Source organism: Uloborus diversus, unplaced genomic scaffold (genome assembly GCF_026930045.1).
Source record: "Uloborus diversus isolate 005 unplaced genomic scaffold, Udiv.v.3.1 scaffold_902, whole genome shotgun sequence".
In the NCBI taxonomy this organism is placed as follows: Eukaryota; Metazoa; Arthropoda; class Arachnida; order Araneae; family Uloboridae; genus Uloborus; species Uloborus diversus.
Window position 1 is genome coordinate 14932 of NW_026559124.1, and position 13937 is coordinate 28868.

The 13937-nt window shown below is 35.2% G+C and overlaps 1 protein-coding gene across 1 annotated transcript; it reads right to left on the minus strand.

Moving 5' to 3' along the window:
• Positions 1-327: 327 nt before the first annotated feature.
• Positions 328-5928, minus strand: LOC129234007 (ankyrin-1-like). The gene is made up of 2 exons (XM_054867914.1): positions 5903-5928; positions 328-1608 (listed from the first exon to the last, which is right to left on the minus strand). The coding sequence occupies exons 1-2, from the start codon at positions 5926-5928 to the stop codon at positions 339-341; spliced, it is 1296 nt and encodes a 431-aa protein (XP_054723889.1). The 3' UTR covers positions 328-338.
• Between the last annotated feature and the right edge of the window lie 8009 nt (positions 5929-13937).

Below are 13937 nucleotides of genomic sequence, written 5' to 3' on the forward strand. Positions count from 1 at the left end.
GTGCCGAGGGAAATACAGAATGCCGAAGGAGCGCATCAGTTCCGTTGGGGAAGATGGAATTCAAAGCAGCAGAAACACAGCAAATAGAAAAACATTCACACGTGTGACACGAACTTATGAGACTCATCTTTGTAGCACTTGAAAACTCTGAGCACAAACTCAGCATATGAGGATATCGGCAGAGAGTCTGAAGCACATATGCAGCAAAAGTTCACTTTTACCGGTGAAAGTTGCAATAATAGGAGGAATCAGTGGTTGCAAGCCCGCAAATAGTTTGTAGGTTAAATAGAAAAGTTATTTAGCGATAATACGTTCTGGGAGTAGCAATAAGGGATTTTTCAAGACTTGCCATCAACAGCACAAATGAAGTTTCGCATGTCGCTGTCACTGAGACAGAGAAACAGGATGTCTGTGACCGTCGGTGGCAGGGGAGGCAACTTCCAGGCCGGGAGGGAGAAGCATGCCACACACCTGTTGGCGAGGGCCCTCCTCTTCTTGGCACACCCCAGTTTGTGTGCAATGAAGTCGGCATAGTGGGGAAAGTCCAGCATCAGTTGAAAACTGCTGGCAAAGACATGGACGATGCTGTCGATACGAAGATACGGGGTGACACGGCACACATGTCGCTTGACGACGTCGTAGAAGGACAGCCTTGACTCGTGAACCCGGGTAACTCTCATCCTCTGCATCTCGGCTTCGCACTCAGAGAGCAGAGTGATATAGTGCCGAATATGATCCTTCGGGAGCGAAACCTGCTTCCAGTCGATCTCGATGTCTCTCAACGCACATGCCTCCAGGATCACTTTCACGACATCGTGGTGTCCTCCATAAAAAGCAGCGCACAGGGGATAGCCTCCCATAGAATCTTTCATATGGGGATGCACATGACCAAAAAGTAATTTCCTCACTGTTCCAATAAATCCTCTCCCTGCTGCGAGATGCAGAGGAGTTTTGCCAAAGTGGAAATCTGGAATGTCATTTGTGCAGTCCACGTCCACCAGGAGCTCTGCTACAGCCTCATTCCTATGTACCTGACCCATCCTACGCAACAGAGCGCGGTGCAGGGGCGTGTGTCCCCTTCTGTCGTGCACACGAGTGTCTGCTCCTGCAGTCAGCAGCTTCCAGACTACTCCCTCGTACCCCAGATATGCAGCGCGATGCAGAGGAGTGCAGCCATCAATACCTGGGATATTATTAGTGACGTCCATGTCCACAAGAAGCTCTGCAGAAGCCTCCTCCCTAGAATTTAGAGCGCAGAGCACAGGCGTATTCCCCCACTTATCTGGCATACGCGTGTCTCCACCGGCTTCTAACAGCTTTTTCACTATTCCATCATATCCATTATATGCAGCTAGATGCAAAGGAGTGCTGCCATTTCTATCTAGGACATTCCTTGTGCAACCACCATCTACCAGGAGCTCAGCTACTGCCTTTTTGCTGCCAAGCAGAGCAATGTGTAGGGGCGTCTTACCCTCTTTATCTCGTAGATAGTAGTTGAATCCTCTTGCCAGCAGCTTCTTCACACTTTCTGTGTCTCCTACAAACGCTGCTCTGTGCAACTCACTCTGCCCAAAGGAATCCGTCTTTGAAGAGGCTCTGAGCACTTTCCTGGAGGAGAAAGGATTTCTAGGTTAATACACAGAATTGAATTTCGTTATTGTTATTGGAATTGATGAAAATATTTCAGCAAACATAAATTATTTTACTGATGATGTTAAAGTTATGATGTTAAAGAGATTGAGAAAAATGAAGAACAAGTAAAACAGCTTCAACAGGATTTAGATCATATTACTAAGTGGGTAGATAAGAGGGGTATGGCAGTTAGTGTTGGGAAATGTCAACTGCTACACTTAGTTCATGGAAATAAGCGTACTAGTCATTATTTAGCGTTTGGTCATCAGTCAGTCAGAAAATGTTCCTGATCCGGGTGTCTTAATAAATCAGGATTTCAGGTTTAGTCAACAGTACAGCATTCCAAATAATAAAGCCGACAGAATGTCTGGGTTTATCAATAGATCTCTTTCAAATAAATCTAAGAAGGTTCTTCAGCTTTCACATAGAAGTTTAGTTCGACGTCATTGAAGTATGTTGTTCAATTTTGGCTTCCTTACCTCGGGGAAGATATTTTTTTCTTGGAAAGGATTGAAAGAAGGGCTACTAAACTATTAAGGCGACTTTCAGATTCGGATTATGATACCAGACTTAAAAGGCTTAATATGTATAGCCTGGAGCAAAGGGGAGTCAGAGGGGACATGACAGTTGTTTAGATCTATCAAAATAATCGATGTTAATGGGTTAAATTTTTGCACGGAAAGCAGGACAAGGGGTCATCGTTTTAAGCTATTCAAATATCAGGCTAACCTGGGAATTAGGAAAAATATCTACTTTAGTAGGGCTTGGGCTCTTGGAATAGCTTCCCGGAACAGGATGTAATGACCAAGGGGGTAGATAGCTTTAAGAGGGTCATTGATCTTCAGTGGGGACTAATAAACTGCACTGTAAATAGAAATGTGTAAGGTTACCAGTATTAATGGGTGTAACGTTACACAAATTCTAGTATTATTGTTTGAAAAACTCAAATTGTTGGAGGAACGTTACACTATTAGTCCAGTCATAATAGACATTAAAACCGCAAAGTGCAATGATTTTTTAGTATGTTGTTTGTGTCAGTTAGGCTAGTGGAAACCTAAGTTTGCAGTTTTCAAAAACCTGTGCTCGCTGCTTAATATGCTAAAAACTGAAATTTTCGGACTCTTTTTAGTGTCTAACTCCTAAATTATACAACTTTTATACAAAACATAAATACCTGTTTTAAAGCATATTAAATTTTGAACAATTTAAGCTCAAGTGGCGGTCTGTACGACCAATAGTTTAGAACAGCGTTTCTTAATTTCTTTGATCTGTGGAACCCTTTTTAAATATATTTTTTACGCGGAACCCCTAGTTTATCTTCAGTAGCACAATAGTTTGAATGCAGCATTAAAAAACGCTTACTTGCAATAAGAACAAAAAATATTCCAAAAAATGCTTATTGAAACATTTTAACTACACATTTTTTAATTTTTTTAAATTAAATGTCATTCTGATAAAAATATCGCATTCTTGCACTTATACTAACATAGTCTATGGACACGACAGTCACATCGACAATGCAAATAAGTTGGCAATGTAAAATTCATTTTAATGTTCTCTTTGCTGCTTATACGGAAAATACCGATTTGATAACAGGAAATATCCAACGTTGTTTAGCACAAATAAACAGATTTCAGAATACACGTGTTTCGAGGTTTCAAGGAACCCCTTTTTCAATTCAAAGGTGTGAGCTTCTAGATGTAAAGACATCCAGTAAAAGATTTGATACTTCACTCAAAGCTGATTTCAATCAAATTTCTAAGTGAGCATTTTTTTTTTTTTTTTTTTTGAAAAAAAAAGAATGCGGAACTCATTGGCGTAAACTAGGGGGGGGGCATAGGGGGGAAATTGCCCCCCTACTTTTTTGAGCCATGGGCAGAGTTATTGTTTTGACCCCTAGTTTTTAAGCAAAGGTTTGTTTTTCATTTGCTTGTCAAATTGACCTTATTTTCAAACGATAACAAAATGTAATTCGTATATTACCAATGCAATTGTTATAAATTATATGCATAAGTTGTATCCTTGTCTTCAACCACCACCAATCAGTAATTTCAACCTACAGTTTATCTGTTTTTAAACTGTACCACAGCATTTCTTCTTTTTTTCCCTAGCTCATCTAAAAATAAGAACGTGCTCAAAATGCTGCTTCTCCGAAGCCCCCGCCACGCCCAACCACACACGTGCGCACACCAGAAGCATTATGGAGCATCTGAAATTTCATTTTCAGGTCTTCAATTTGGAGAATTTTCCAGGGGAAAGCCCAAAATTACCGATCAACATCGAAAATCGCTCAAAACTGCGTTTTAGAGCTTTAATTTCGAAAATTTCCTGGCCGTAATATTACAAAATAGGGCCTTACAATTGCGTTAGCTTTTAGCACCATCATTTTGAAAATTTTGTCAGGTAAGAGCTTTAGAACATCCTTCCAGTAGGATCTTCAACGTTTGTCTAAAATTGCGTTTTTGAAATGTCGAACGCAGGGGGGGAGGAAGAATCGATTTCGACCTATTAAAAAAAAATTCGATCGGGGACTGTCCTTGAGTTCCATCCGTTACCCTAACGTCGATAAATATGGTCTATAATCGCGTTTTTAAAGCTTCAATTTCTAGGAATTCCGTTGAGAAATCTGTACCTTCTGTCCCACTAGCCTCTGGAAAGGAAGTCTAAAATTGCGTTTTTAGAGCTCAAATTTCTAAATTTGTCCCGGGGGAGAACCCCCGCACCCTCCTTTCCAATCAGATTTACATTTTCCTTCTCGTTTTCGATGTACTCCCCTCCCCTGTAGAGTATATTACCGCTAATAGCGTTTATAACTTACATCCACCATGAAAATAACAATTTCCGTCTGTTGAGATCAGAAGACACTTATTTAAAAGCAAATCTTTTATTGAAGATATTATAACATACATGAATTCCATATCTACGATCTTTGTTGCTAACCAAATTAACGGCATAACCTTCGAAAGCAAAAAACATCTTGTTTCCTTAACTTATAAGGACAGAACATTTGCATAATTCAGTTCACGGTTTGCAGTGATACTTTTCACTTTAAAAATATATAATAAAATATGCAAATGTGCTTTCAAATGTACGTACGAAAAACAAATTAAAAAAAATTCTAACAATCGGCCCCATCGGGCGTACATTCATTCTTTCTTAGTTCAAAAATAATATTTACAATATACTGAAGTTTTTCCTTTGATAAAGGTTTTGTTAAGAAATCTGCTAAATTATTTTTACTACTGATATATCTTAAACTAAATAAATTTTCTTTGATCAGATCTCTTATGAATTGATATTTTATATCTATATGCTTAGTTTTAACATTTTCTGGTGAATTTTTAGAAAAATATATAGCAGATTGATTATCACAAAATTGTATAGGAATATTTAAGTTTTTAACGACATTAATTTCTTTTAATACTCTCGAAAACCATACAAGTTCTTTAACACTTTCTGTTAGAGATACAAATTCAGATTCCATTGAACTAAGAGCGATTGATTTCTGTTTATTCGATTTCCAGTTAAATGGAATACCGGCAAAATAAACAATATGCCCACTTGTAGAATACCTATTCGTTAACTTATAACCCCAGTTTGCATCAGAATACGCAATTAAACTAGAATTGTTAACATTCGACAAATTAATTTTTAAACTTTTAGTATTAAACACATAATTTATGATATCTACAGTAACAGTCCAATGTTTAAACAAATAACCATTGCAAAATTGAGACATGACATTTACTGCAAAAGAAATATCGGGTCTGCTTCTCGCAGCTAGAAATGATAAACACCCAATCAAAGTTCTATACGGGTATTTTTTCATTACATCATTTTCCACAATTTCTTTCTCGTTAACCCTTTGAGGTAATTCAACACTGTTTTTGAAAGGTAAATTAACATGATTTCTTGGCAAATCTTTAAATTTTTCCATTAGTTTATTTATATAAGTTTCTTGATGCAAATAAATTTTATTTCCAATCTTTTCAAAATTTACACCCAGTAAAAATTTAATTTCCCCCAAATTTACGACGTCAAACTTACTTTTTAGTAATGCTACAATTTCATCAATTTTACTTTTACTTTTTCCAAATAATATTAAATCATCTACGTAAACCAACAAAACTATTTCATCTTTAAGTTTATAAGTACAATTACACCATTTCATTTTTTCAAACCCAAGTTTGAGTAAATTAGAGTCTAACTCCAAATTCCATTGTCTTCCGCTTTGATGAAGCCCATACAGTGCTTTATTAAGCAACCAAACCTTATGTTCTTCACCTTTAACTTCATGTCCAACAGGTTGGGTCATGTATACCTTCTCATTTAGACTTCCATACAAATAGGCAGATTTTATGTCTAAATGTACATGAGACCAACATAGCACGGATACAAATAAAATGAAAAACAATCGAACAGTTGAAAAACAAATGACTGGCGAGAACACCAAATTGTAATCAATGTTTGCCCGCTGTTTCCAACCAAGAGCTACTAATCTTGCACGGAATTTTTTAATTTTATTCTTATCATCCCTTTTTATGCTATATACCCAACGGTTTCCTATGATTCTAGAATTTTTGGGGGGTTCAACTAAAGTAAATACTTTTCTTTCTTTGAATATTTTTAATTCTTCATTCATCGCTCGATCCCATTCAAGTTTTTCTGGAACATTTTGACTTTCCTGGAAGGTTCTAGGTAATTCTACGTTATTTACTTCGTCCTGAAATAAAGCGAAATCTATTTCGTCACAAGTAAAATTATTTTCGTTCTCCGAATTAGACTCGTCACTATTTTTATTTTCCGACTCCGGTGTTTGATCATTTTTCGGCTTAAACAAAAATGCATCAGGTTTAAATTCGATTTGTTGCTCCTCACAATATTCTTTTACTTTTTTTAAAGATCTTAACCTGGGTTTTCCCTCAGGTGGATAGTAATAGACGTCAACTCTATTGCTCTTTTTTCGCGGTCGTTCTTTTCTTTACCACTCAGAAATGTTTAAAGGTTTTAGTTTTCTATCAGCGTCAGATTTTTGTTCCTCAATAATTTCATGTTCCTCTTCAATCGGCCAATTTAGCGTACCAATTTTAAAGTTTGCGTACTCATTTTTACGACCTTCACCGAAAAGACTTTCTACCCCGTTTTTACGCTCGTCTATACTAACATGAATAGTTTCTTCTATAGTTTTTTCTTTCGGTAACCAAATTCTATACCCTTTTCTATTTGTTGCATATCCGACAAGTATGCCAATTTTAGCTCTGTCGTTTAATTTATGCCTTTTAACTTTAGGAATATGTACATATGCTAGCGATCCAAATAATCTGAAATGTTGTACTGAAGGTTTATGACCACTCCAAATTTCAATTGGTGTTTTACCTTTTGTAAGTTTATGCTCACAACGATTGTAAATGTGAACGAAAGTATGCAGGGCTTCAGCCCAAAACCTTTCTTGCAATCCACTTTCATGCAATAATGCTCTAACTCCATCTAACGCTGTATGGTTAAATCTTTCTGCTACGCCTACTTGTTGAGGTGTATAAACAGAAGATCGTTCAATTTTTATCCCACATTCATTTAGAAATTTTTCGAATTGCTTATGGCAAAACTCTAAGCCATTATCAGTTCTAACTGATTTTAATTTACAATTTAATGTACGTTCAGATCTGGCTAGATAGGATTTAAAACAATCAAATACTTCACTTTTGTTTTTTATCGTAAATACATCTACTTTTCTAGAATAGTCGTCTATTATCGATAAAAAATACAAACTACCTCCCAGCGAACGAACTGGAGCGGGACCCCACAAATCCATATAACATTTATCCAACACATTATTAGTTAATGTTCCATAATTTCTGTTTAAAGAAACTCTAGTAGATTTAGCAATTTTACAAGTCACACAAGAATCGAAATTTCCCGTTACGTTTTCAATACCTTTGACACTATTGTTAACACTCATATTTTTTAGTAAATTAGCATTAACATGACCAAATCTTTTATGCAGATCATTTATGTTAATGGAAACATTATATGCATTCACATTAAATATTTCAGATTTCCTATAGTTAGGTATACCGTAAATAACATACAATTTCCCTACTCTATGAGCTGTTAAAAAATATTCATCATCTTTAGTAAAAATTCTCATTTTATTATTACACCAAATTATTTTGTACCCTCTTAAATCAATATTTGCACCTCCAATTAAATTCCTACGCATATTAGGTGTATAATAAACATTTTTAAGAATTAATTTCACAAAATTTCCATTATCTTTTACATAAAACACTATATCACCTATGCCCTTTATTTCACTAGTGCAATTTTTATCCCCAATTAAAACTTCACGTTTAGATACAGGATAAATGAATTCAAACCATTCTTTGTTGTTGCAAAAATTTCCTGTTGCTGCACTGTCTATCAAAAATTCCCCGAGTTCTATCGTATCTTCATTACTCGAGACTGACGAATTCTGCACTTCCATATGTTCCGTGTAAAAAATGCGGCTGTCTGGTTGAGACGATTTACTTTTGACATCCGGCTTTCTTCTGTTCTTGAAATAACAGTTTTTAGATAAATGATTGTTCTTTCCACAAAATGTGCACGGCCCCAGAAGATTTCGTCTTTCATGCGATGTTTGCCTCAGCTTGCTTCCACTGTTAACGCTCGAGAACTGACTTTTCTTCCATTTAGGGGTTGTATTCAAGTTCGAACAGTCTTCCAATTTGGAAATGTGTGCGTTATCTACGGGTAGATATCCCTCGTCTTTCATCTTTAACTGAATTCTCCCCGATTCGCTTATTAACTGCTTTTCCACATTGTTGTAAGTGAATTCATTATCATCCAGGCGATATAATATTTGAACAAGGTTTTCAAACTCTTTAGGTAGTCTTCTAATTAACTGAAATGTTACTAACAGTTCAGGTATTTCAAATCCAGCATCTTTGATTTGAAGTTGCTTTTCCTTTACTCTTTGGCAGAAGATTCCAACTGTTTCTTCATCTGGATAATATCTCAGTTCATAAAATTCATCGATTAAAGTTGCTATACGAGCACGGGAACAAGGTTCGAAGTTTTCCTTTAAAATAGTCCAAGCTTCTTTTCCATCTTCGGTACACTGAATCAATTTTAAATATTGCCGTTCAACACTTGTGTAAATTGTTGTGTAAGCTCTGGCTTTCCTCTGCTCGAAATTTCTTATCAGTGCTTCCGGGGATGTTTCTGCTGGTTGTTTTGGTTCCCCGACGATGAATTCCCAACATCCTCTGTCAATTAGAACAACTTTTACATCACACTTCCATGAACTATAGTTGAACGCATTCAGCTTTGGAAAGTTGATACTACTGTAATTTTCTTCTAGGCTGTTCTCCATTCTTTTCTGATACATCAAGTCCAACAATATGACGAAAAGTCTCTAGTTATTTATCAGGGTTTTTAAGGCCCCATAACCAATGTAGAGTATATTACCGCTAATAGCGTTTATAACTTACATCCACCATGAAAATAACAATTTCCGTCTGTTGAGATCAGAAGACACTTATTTAAAAGCAAATCTTTTATTGAAGATATTATAACATACATGAATTCCATATCTACGATCTTTGTTGCTAACCAAATTAACGGCATAACCTTCGAAAGCAAAAAACATCTTGTTTCCTTAACTTATAAGGACAGAACATTTGCATAATTCAGTTCACGGTTTGCAGTGATACTTTTCACTTTAAAAATATATAATAAAATATGCAAATGTGCTTTCAAATGTACGTACGAAAAACAAATTAAAAAAAATTCTAACATCCCCCCTTCCCTAAAAACTTTGTGCCACTGAAAAAGAACATCACTTTGGTTCAGGGCATAGGTCGCAAATAACAGGGCATGTATATTGTTCAGATTTCTCATTCCTGGGATCCTTGAAAACAACTTCGGAAGAAAAAAAAACTTCATTTCCAAAGTACTTAGAACTTTCTGAACTTTCTAATTAGTCCATGAAGTTATTCGCGAATAAAAACCGACGCAACTTGGAAAAAGAAATCTGAACTCTTATGGACTACAAAACATAAGCACAACTGTTTTGCATTATTTTAGTTAAATGGCAGAATATGAATCAAATAAATATCCCTTGAAAAAAAAGTTTGCCCCCCCCCTCCACTTCATGTGGCCAAGTTACGCCTCTGCGCGGAACCCTAGAGTGTTCGTTGTGGAACCCTGGGGTTCCGCGGAACATAGTAATAAACACTGGTTTAGAAGATATTGTTCTTTAAAAATTGGCCATTTTCGGTAAAAAATGATAAAAAATTATGCTTCGATCCCATTTCACGCCAAACATCGACAAATTCCTACTCTACAAGGAAAAAAAACTGGATATGCAGTTACAGTAAATTTAATTGGCTTTTATTTAAACCAAAAACGATAATCGGAAAATTCGATTTACTCGATTGTGGCTCCAAGTTAACTAGAGTTGACCGTGCTTACACACAAAAGCACAATTATTTGTGTCGTCCGGGAACAAAGCGGCTTCTTTTTCAATTTTTGATAAAATTTAAAAGTTGACCAAAAATAATCAGCTGCTACTCCACTCAATCAAGTTTTAAACCAAGTGTAGGAAAGTGTAGCCCAATGGGCTACTTTTCATCAATCTGGGAAGGGTGGAGAAATAACGTTACATTGCACAATATTATTGTGTGAATGAATTCCTCTCTCACCCAACCAAAGCACTGTTTAAAAGAAGTAAGAAAAAAATTTTTCATATACTATTTACTGGAATTTTGTGCATGAAATGAAAACGAAACTTTCATGAGAGCTTTGACTCAAAAGTTGTTACCTTCGAGATATAAAGACAACTTAGCATTGAAGAACACTGATAATTTTGGGACCCAATAAAAACTTCGAGATAAAGGTATATTCGAGTTATAAGACTTGAGTTATTGAGGGTTGACTGCACATTGGTTGTAAAAAAGCATGAACTTGATAAATATTGGATAAATCTCTACATAGTATAAAATGAAGTCTCCAAAAAGCGTCTGTGTGTTTGAACTCGAGAACTACCCGGCCGATCGCGCTGAAATTTTCAGTTTGTTCCTTTAAGTCCTGACCAGGAAACATCACGAGTTCAGTAATGATGAAAAAAATTAAAAATGGTCGCATTCGAAAGAGTATCTTTAGAAAAAAATTTGACCCAAATATTGTGTGCCCTCGTCCTTTTGTTTTTGAGATATGGGGGGTCAAAGTCTGTCGAAATCTTACGAAAATTCGCCAAATTTAAAGACTTGGCAAGAAATGGAAAATACCACGTGATTTCATCGCCTGCGTCTAGCAAGACTCTCATTTCCATTTCTGGTCATCTGCAAAGCGCGTAAAGGATGTTTCGAATTAACCCTTTACTTGTGTGGGCAAAATTAAAAAGTAACTATGAAGCCTGTGAAATGGAAACTAGAGAGCTTTATCCAGAGGAGCTACAACTTTATAACGAAATTGAACGTAGGATTTAACTTTGTAATCGTGATAATAATGCATTTCAGAATTTAAGTGCATTTCAAGTGTGTTTTACTAAACTAATTTAAATTTGTACTCTTGTAATGAAATGTGTTGTAAGTAATTAATAATTATGTACGAGAATTAATATGAATAAGTAAAAAAAACATGCTTATTAAAGCTTATATATTGAAAATAAAATGGATAGCTTTTGATGTTGAAAGAACATGATCATGGATTGTAGTATCCCAGCTCTTATTTATTTTTTCAAAAGTTATTATCATTAATGAAGTTCTATTGTCTGACCACTGCTAGCGAAAATGTTTAATTTAAAAGCGAAAAAAATAATAATTAAAAAAAAGAAAACAACGGATAGTAAATGTCAAAAATTTGCACAGCAAAATCAACGATGTCGGAAATTACTTCATAACAGATTCTTATCAAAAATTTTATAGTCGACGTTCATTACAACAACCCCTGTAGTTCGAAAAAGTCTGTCACTGCAACTGAAAGTCGCTATAACGTAAATGCACATCATATTGCATGTTATTTAGGGGGAATTTCAAGGTATTTTTGACATTTATGTAGAGTCCGTAACGTGACCTTTTTTTCCATAACTTTTTAATTTACTGTTTGATTAGCATATTATTTTATTTTGATCTTTTCCTACCAACACACCAGCTCAAATTAAAATGATTTGCAAATCAAACGGTAAATTAAAAAGTTATGGCAAAAAAAGGTCACGTTACGGACTCTACATAAGTCAAAAATACCTTGGAATGCCCCTTAGTCATTTTTAAAAATACTGAAGTCACTTTTACCAATTATGTTTCACGTTAAAAGGGAATTCGAATTCGAGCGAAATAAAAATTAATACAGTTTTTTTTTTTTATCTGACTTGTTAGAGGGTTTACACATAACTTGAAAACGATACACATAACGAAAAACACACTGAAAATAACTGATAAAAATCGTTTTTTTTTTATTTGAGAACATGGTTTGAAATCTTTAAAAATGTCGTTTTCTTCGTATTTAGATACTGTTGAAGACTTCAGATTTACGACTTTTCAAAAAAAAAAAAAAAAAAAACCCTTGAAGTGTGTTTACCGTTTCTCTACGGTTATCATATTTTTTTCAAAACAGTTTCATCATCGAATAAACACTTTCAGTGGAAATATTTCACCCGCAGAAGCATTAAAGTTTTAAACATCAGTTTTTTAACAGTCTTAAGAATAACAAAAAATTCCATTGTTTTTACAATAAAATAAAACAAATATTTCGGGCTGTGGCGTTTTCCCCTATACAGTTGCACGTTAATATCCCGGAACACAAGCCCCTAAAAATTTCAATGCCGACGTCTGTGCCACGACACCCCGCGCCATGGTAGCCACCCCAGTAAAGAATTAATGCGATATTTCTGACGCCCTTTGGTGGTGACCAAATATGGAAGTGAAATGTCTTGTCAGATGCAGATGTTGAATTCGCGCCGTACCTTCCATTTCTGAACAAAACTCGCTAAATTTGGCGACTTTACTAAAAATTTCGGCAATTTTTAAGACATCATATTTCGATAACGTGGTCACGAGGGCACGTAGTTTCAGTGCCATAAACATGTTTTCCAATGCTCTTTCGAATGCCACCAATTTGGAATTTTTTTGAATTTCCTTGATCGTGATGTTTCCTGGTGAGAAGGTTTGCAGACCAGTTCGAAAACAATTCGATGAATAGTTCTTTTTTTATTCCAATTTTCACATAAATTCCCGAGTATGGGGGTGAAAAATTACTTGCAAATAGTAATATTATATATCGTTGGAAAGGGAAGAGTTTTCCGCATTCTACGCAATTTGTTCCTAACTTAATTGCGGCGGGAGATTTTTATGTTTTTAGCTCGAATTTTTTTAGGCTTAGCTGAAATTTAGGCACTACTTTCTTCATTAAAAGTTAAAGAATTGTCCCACCGTTTTCCTTTTGACAGCATTGGAAAGAGCTGCTTTTTTTACTCCAGATCTAACTCGACCTAAGTTCGAAAGTGTAACCCTCTATCTCCATTAGAAAAAAAGTTACAAGCGAATTAAATGAAGTTCAAAAATCTGTTCTCTATTCAAGTTTTTAACCATTTTATTTTGCGTTTCCACGGTAACGCTTTTTGAATCCATTGTTTATTTCCATCTTTCTCATTTTCAATTCTTAAACTTATTTTATTTTGTGTTTCCATGGTTACGCCTTTTAAATCCATCTTTCTCATTTTATTTTAATTTCTTAAGAGTATTTTAGTAGCAGTCGTCAGTGTTTAGCGAGAAAATTTTGCATGATGTTTTTTTTTTCTCTTTCATTTAATCCTGGTTATTGAAGATACTTCACTTGACGCAATGTTTTTTTTTTTTTTTTTCAAGGTAGACCGAGCAAAGCCGGGCAACGCAGCTATTGAATAATAAAAAGCAAGGGCAGTAAAGAGGTTGCTCCAGGATGATTTTCTTTTTAATACTGTCCTAACGAAATTTCAAGTATTTTTATCTACTAATATATTTTTGTACTTTCAATTTAAAACGTACAGAAAAAAAATTATTACTTGATCATTTAATATATATGTATCTGGATAATTTAAAAAGTTAACTTGAAATATAAGTTCACTTACAATTAAAAATGAGTGCCCGTTCAAGAAAATCAGATGAAAGCTTAATTTTTGCTAATGTGTAACCTCACTGTAAAAAAACGTGTAACCTTACTTCGTAAAAGTGGTAGAAGCTTAGCTGCCTCCATAGCAATGGAGTAACTTAACTGATAAAACTGGAGTAGGCTCAAAACCTTACACCAGTTTTATCAGTTAAGATACT

What these genes read in the sequence shown, in the direction of transcription:
- LOC129234007 (XM_054867914.1), bottom strand. Translation starts at nt 5,928, where the DNA reads ATGAAGTTAAAGGTGAAGAACATAAG. An exon ending in TTAAAGGTGAAGAACATAAG is followed by an intron (nt 1,609 to 5,902) that starts GTTTGGTTGCTT and finishes TTTCTCCTCCAG; the next exon opens with GAAAGTGCTCAGAGCCTCTT.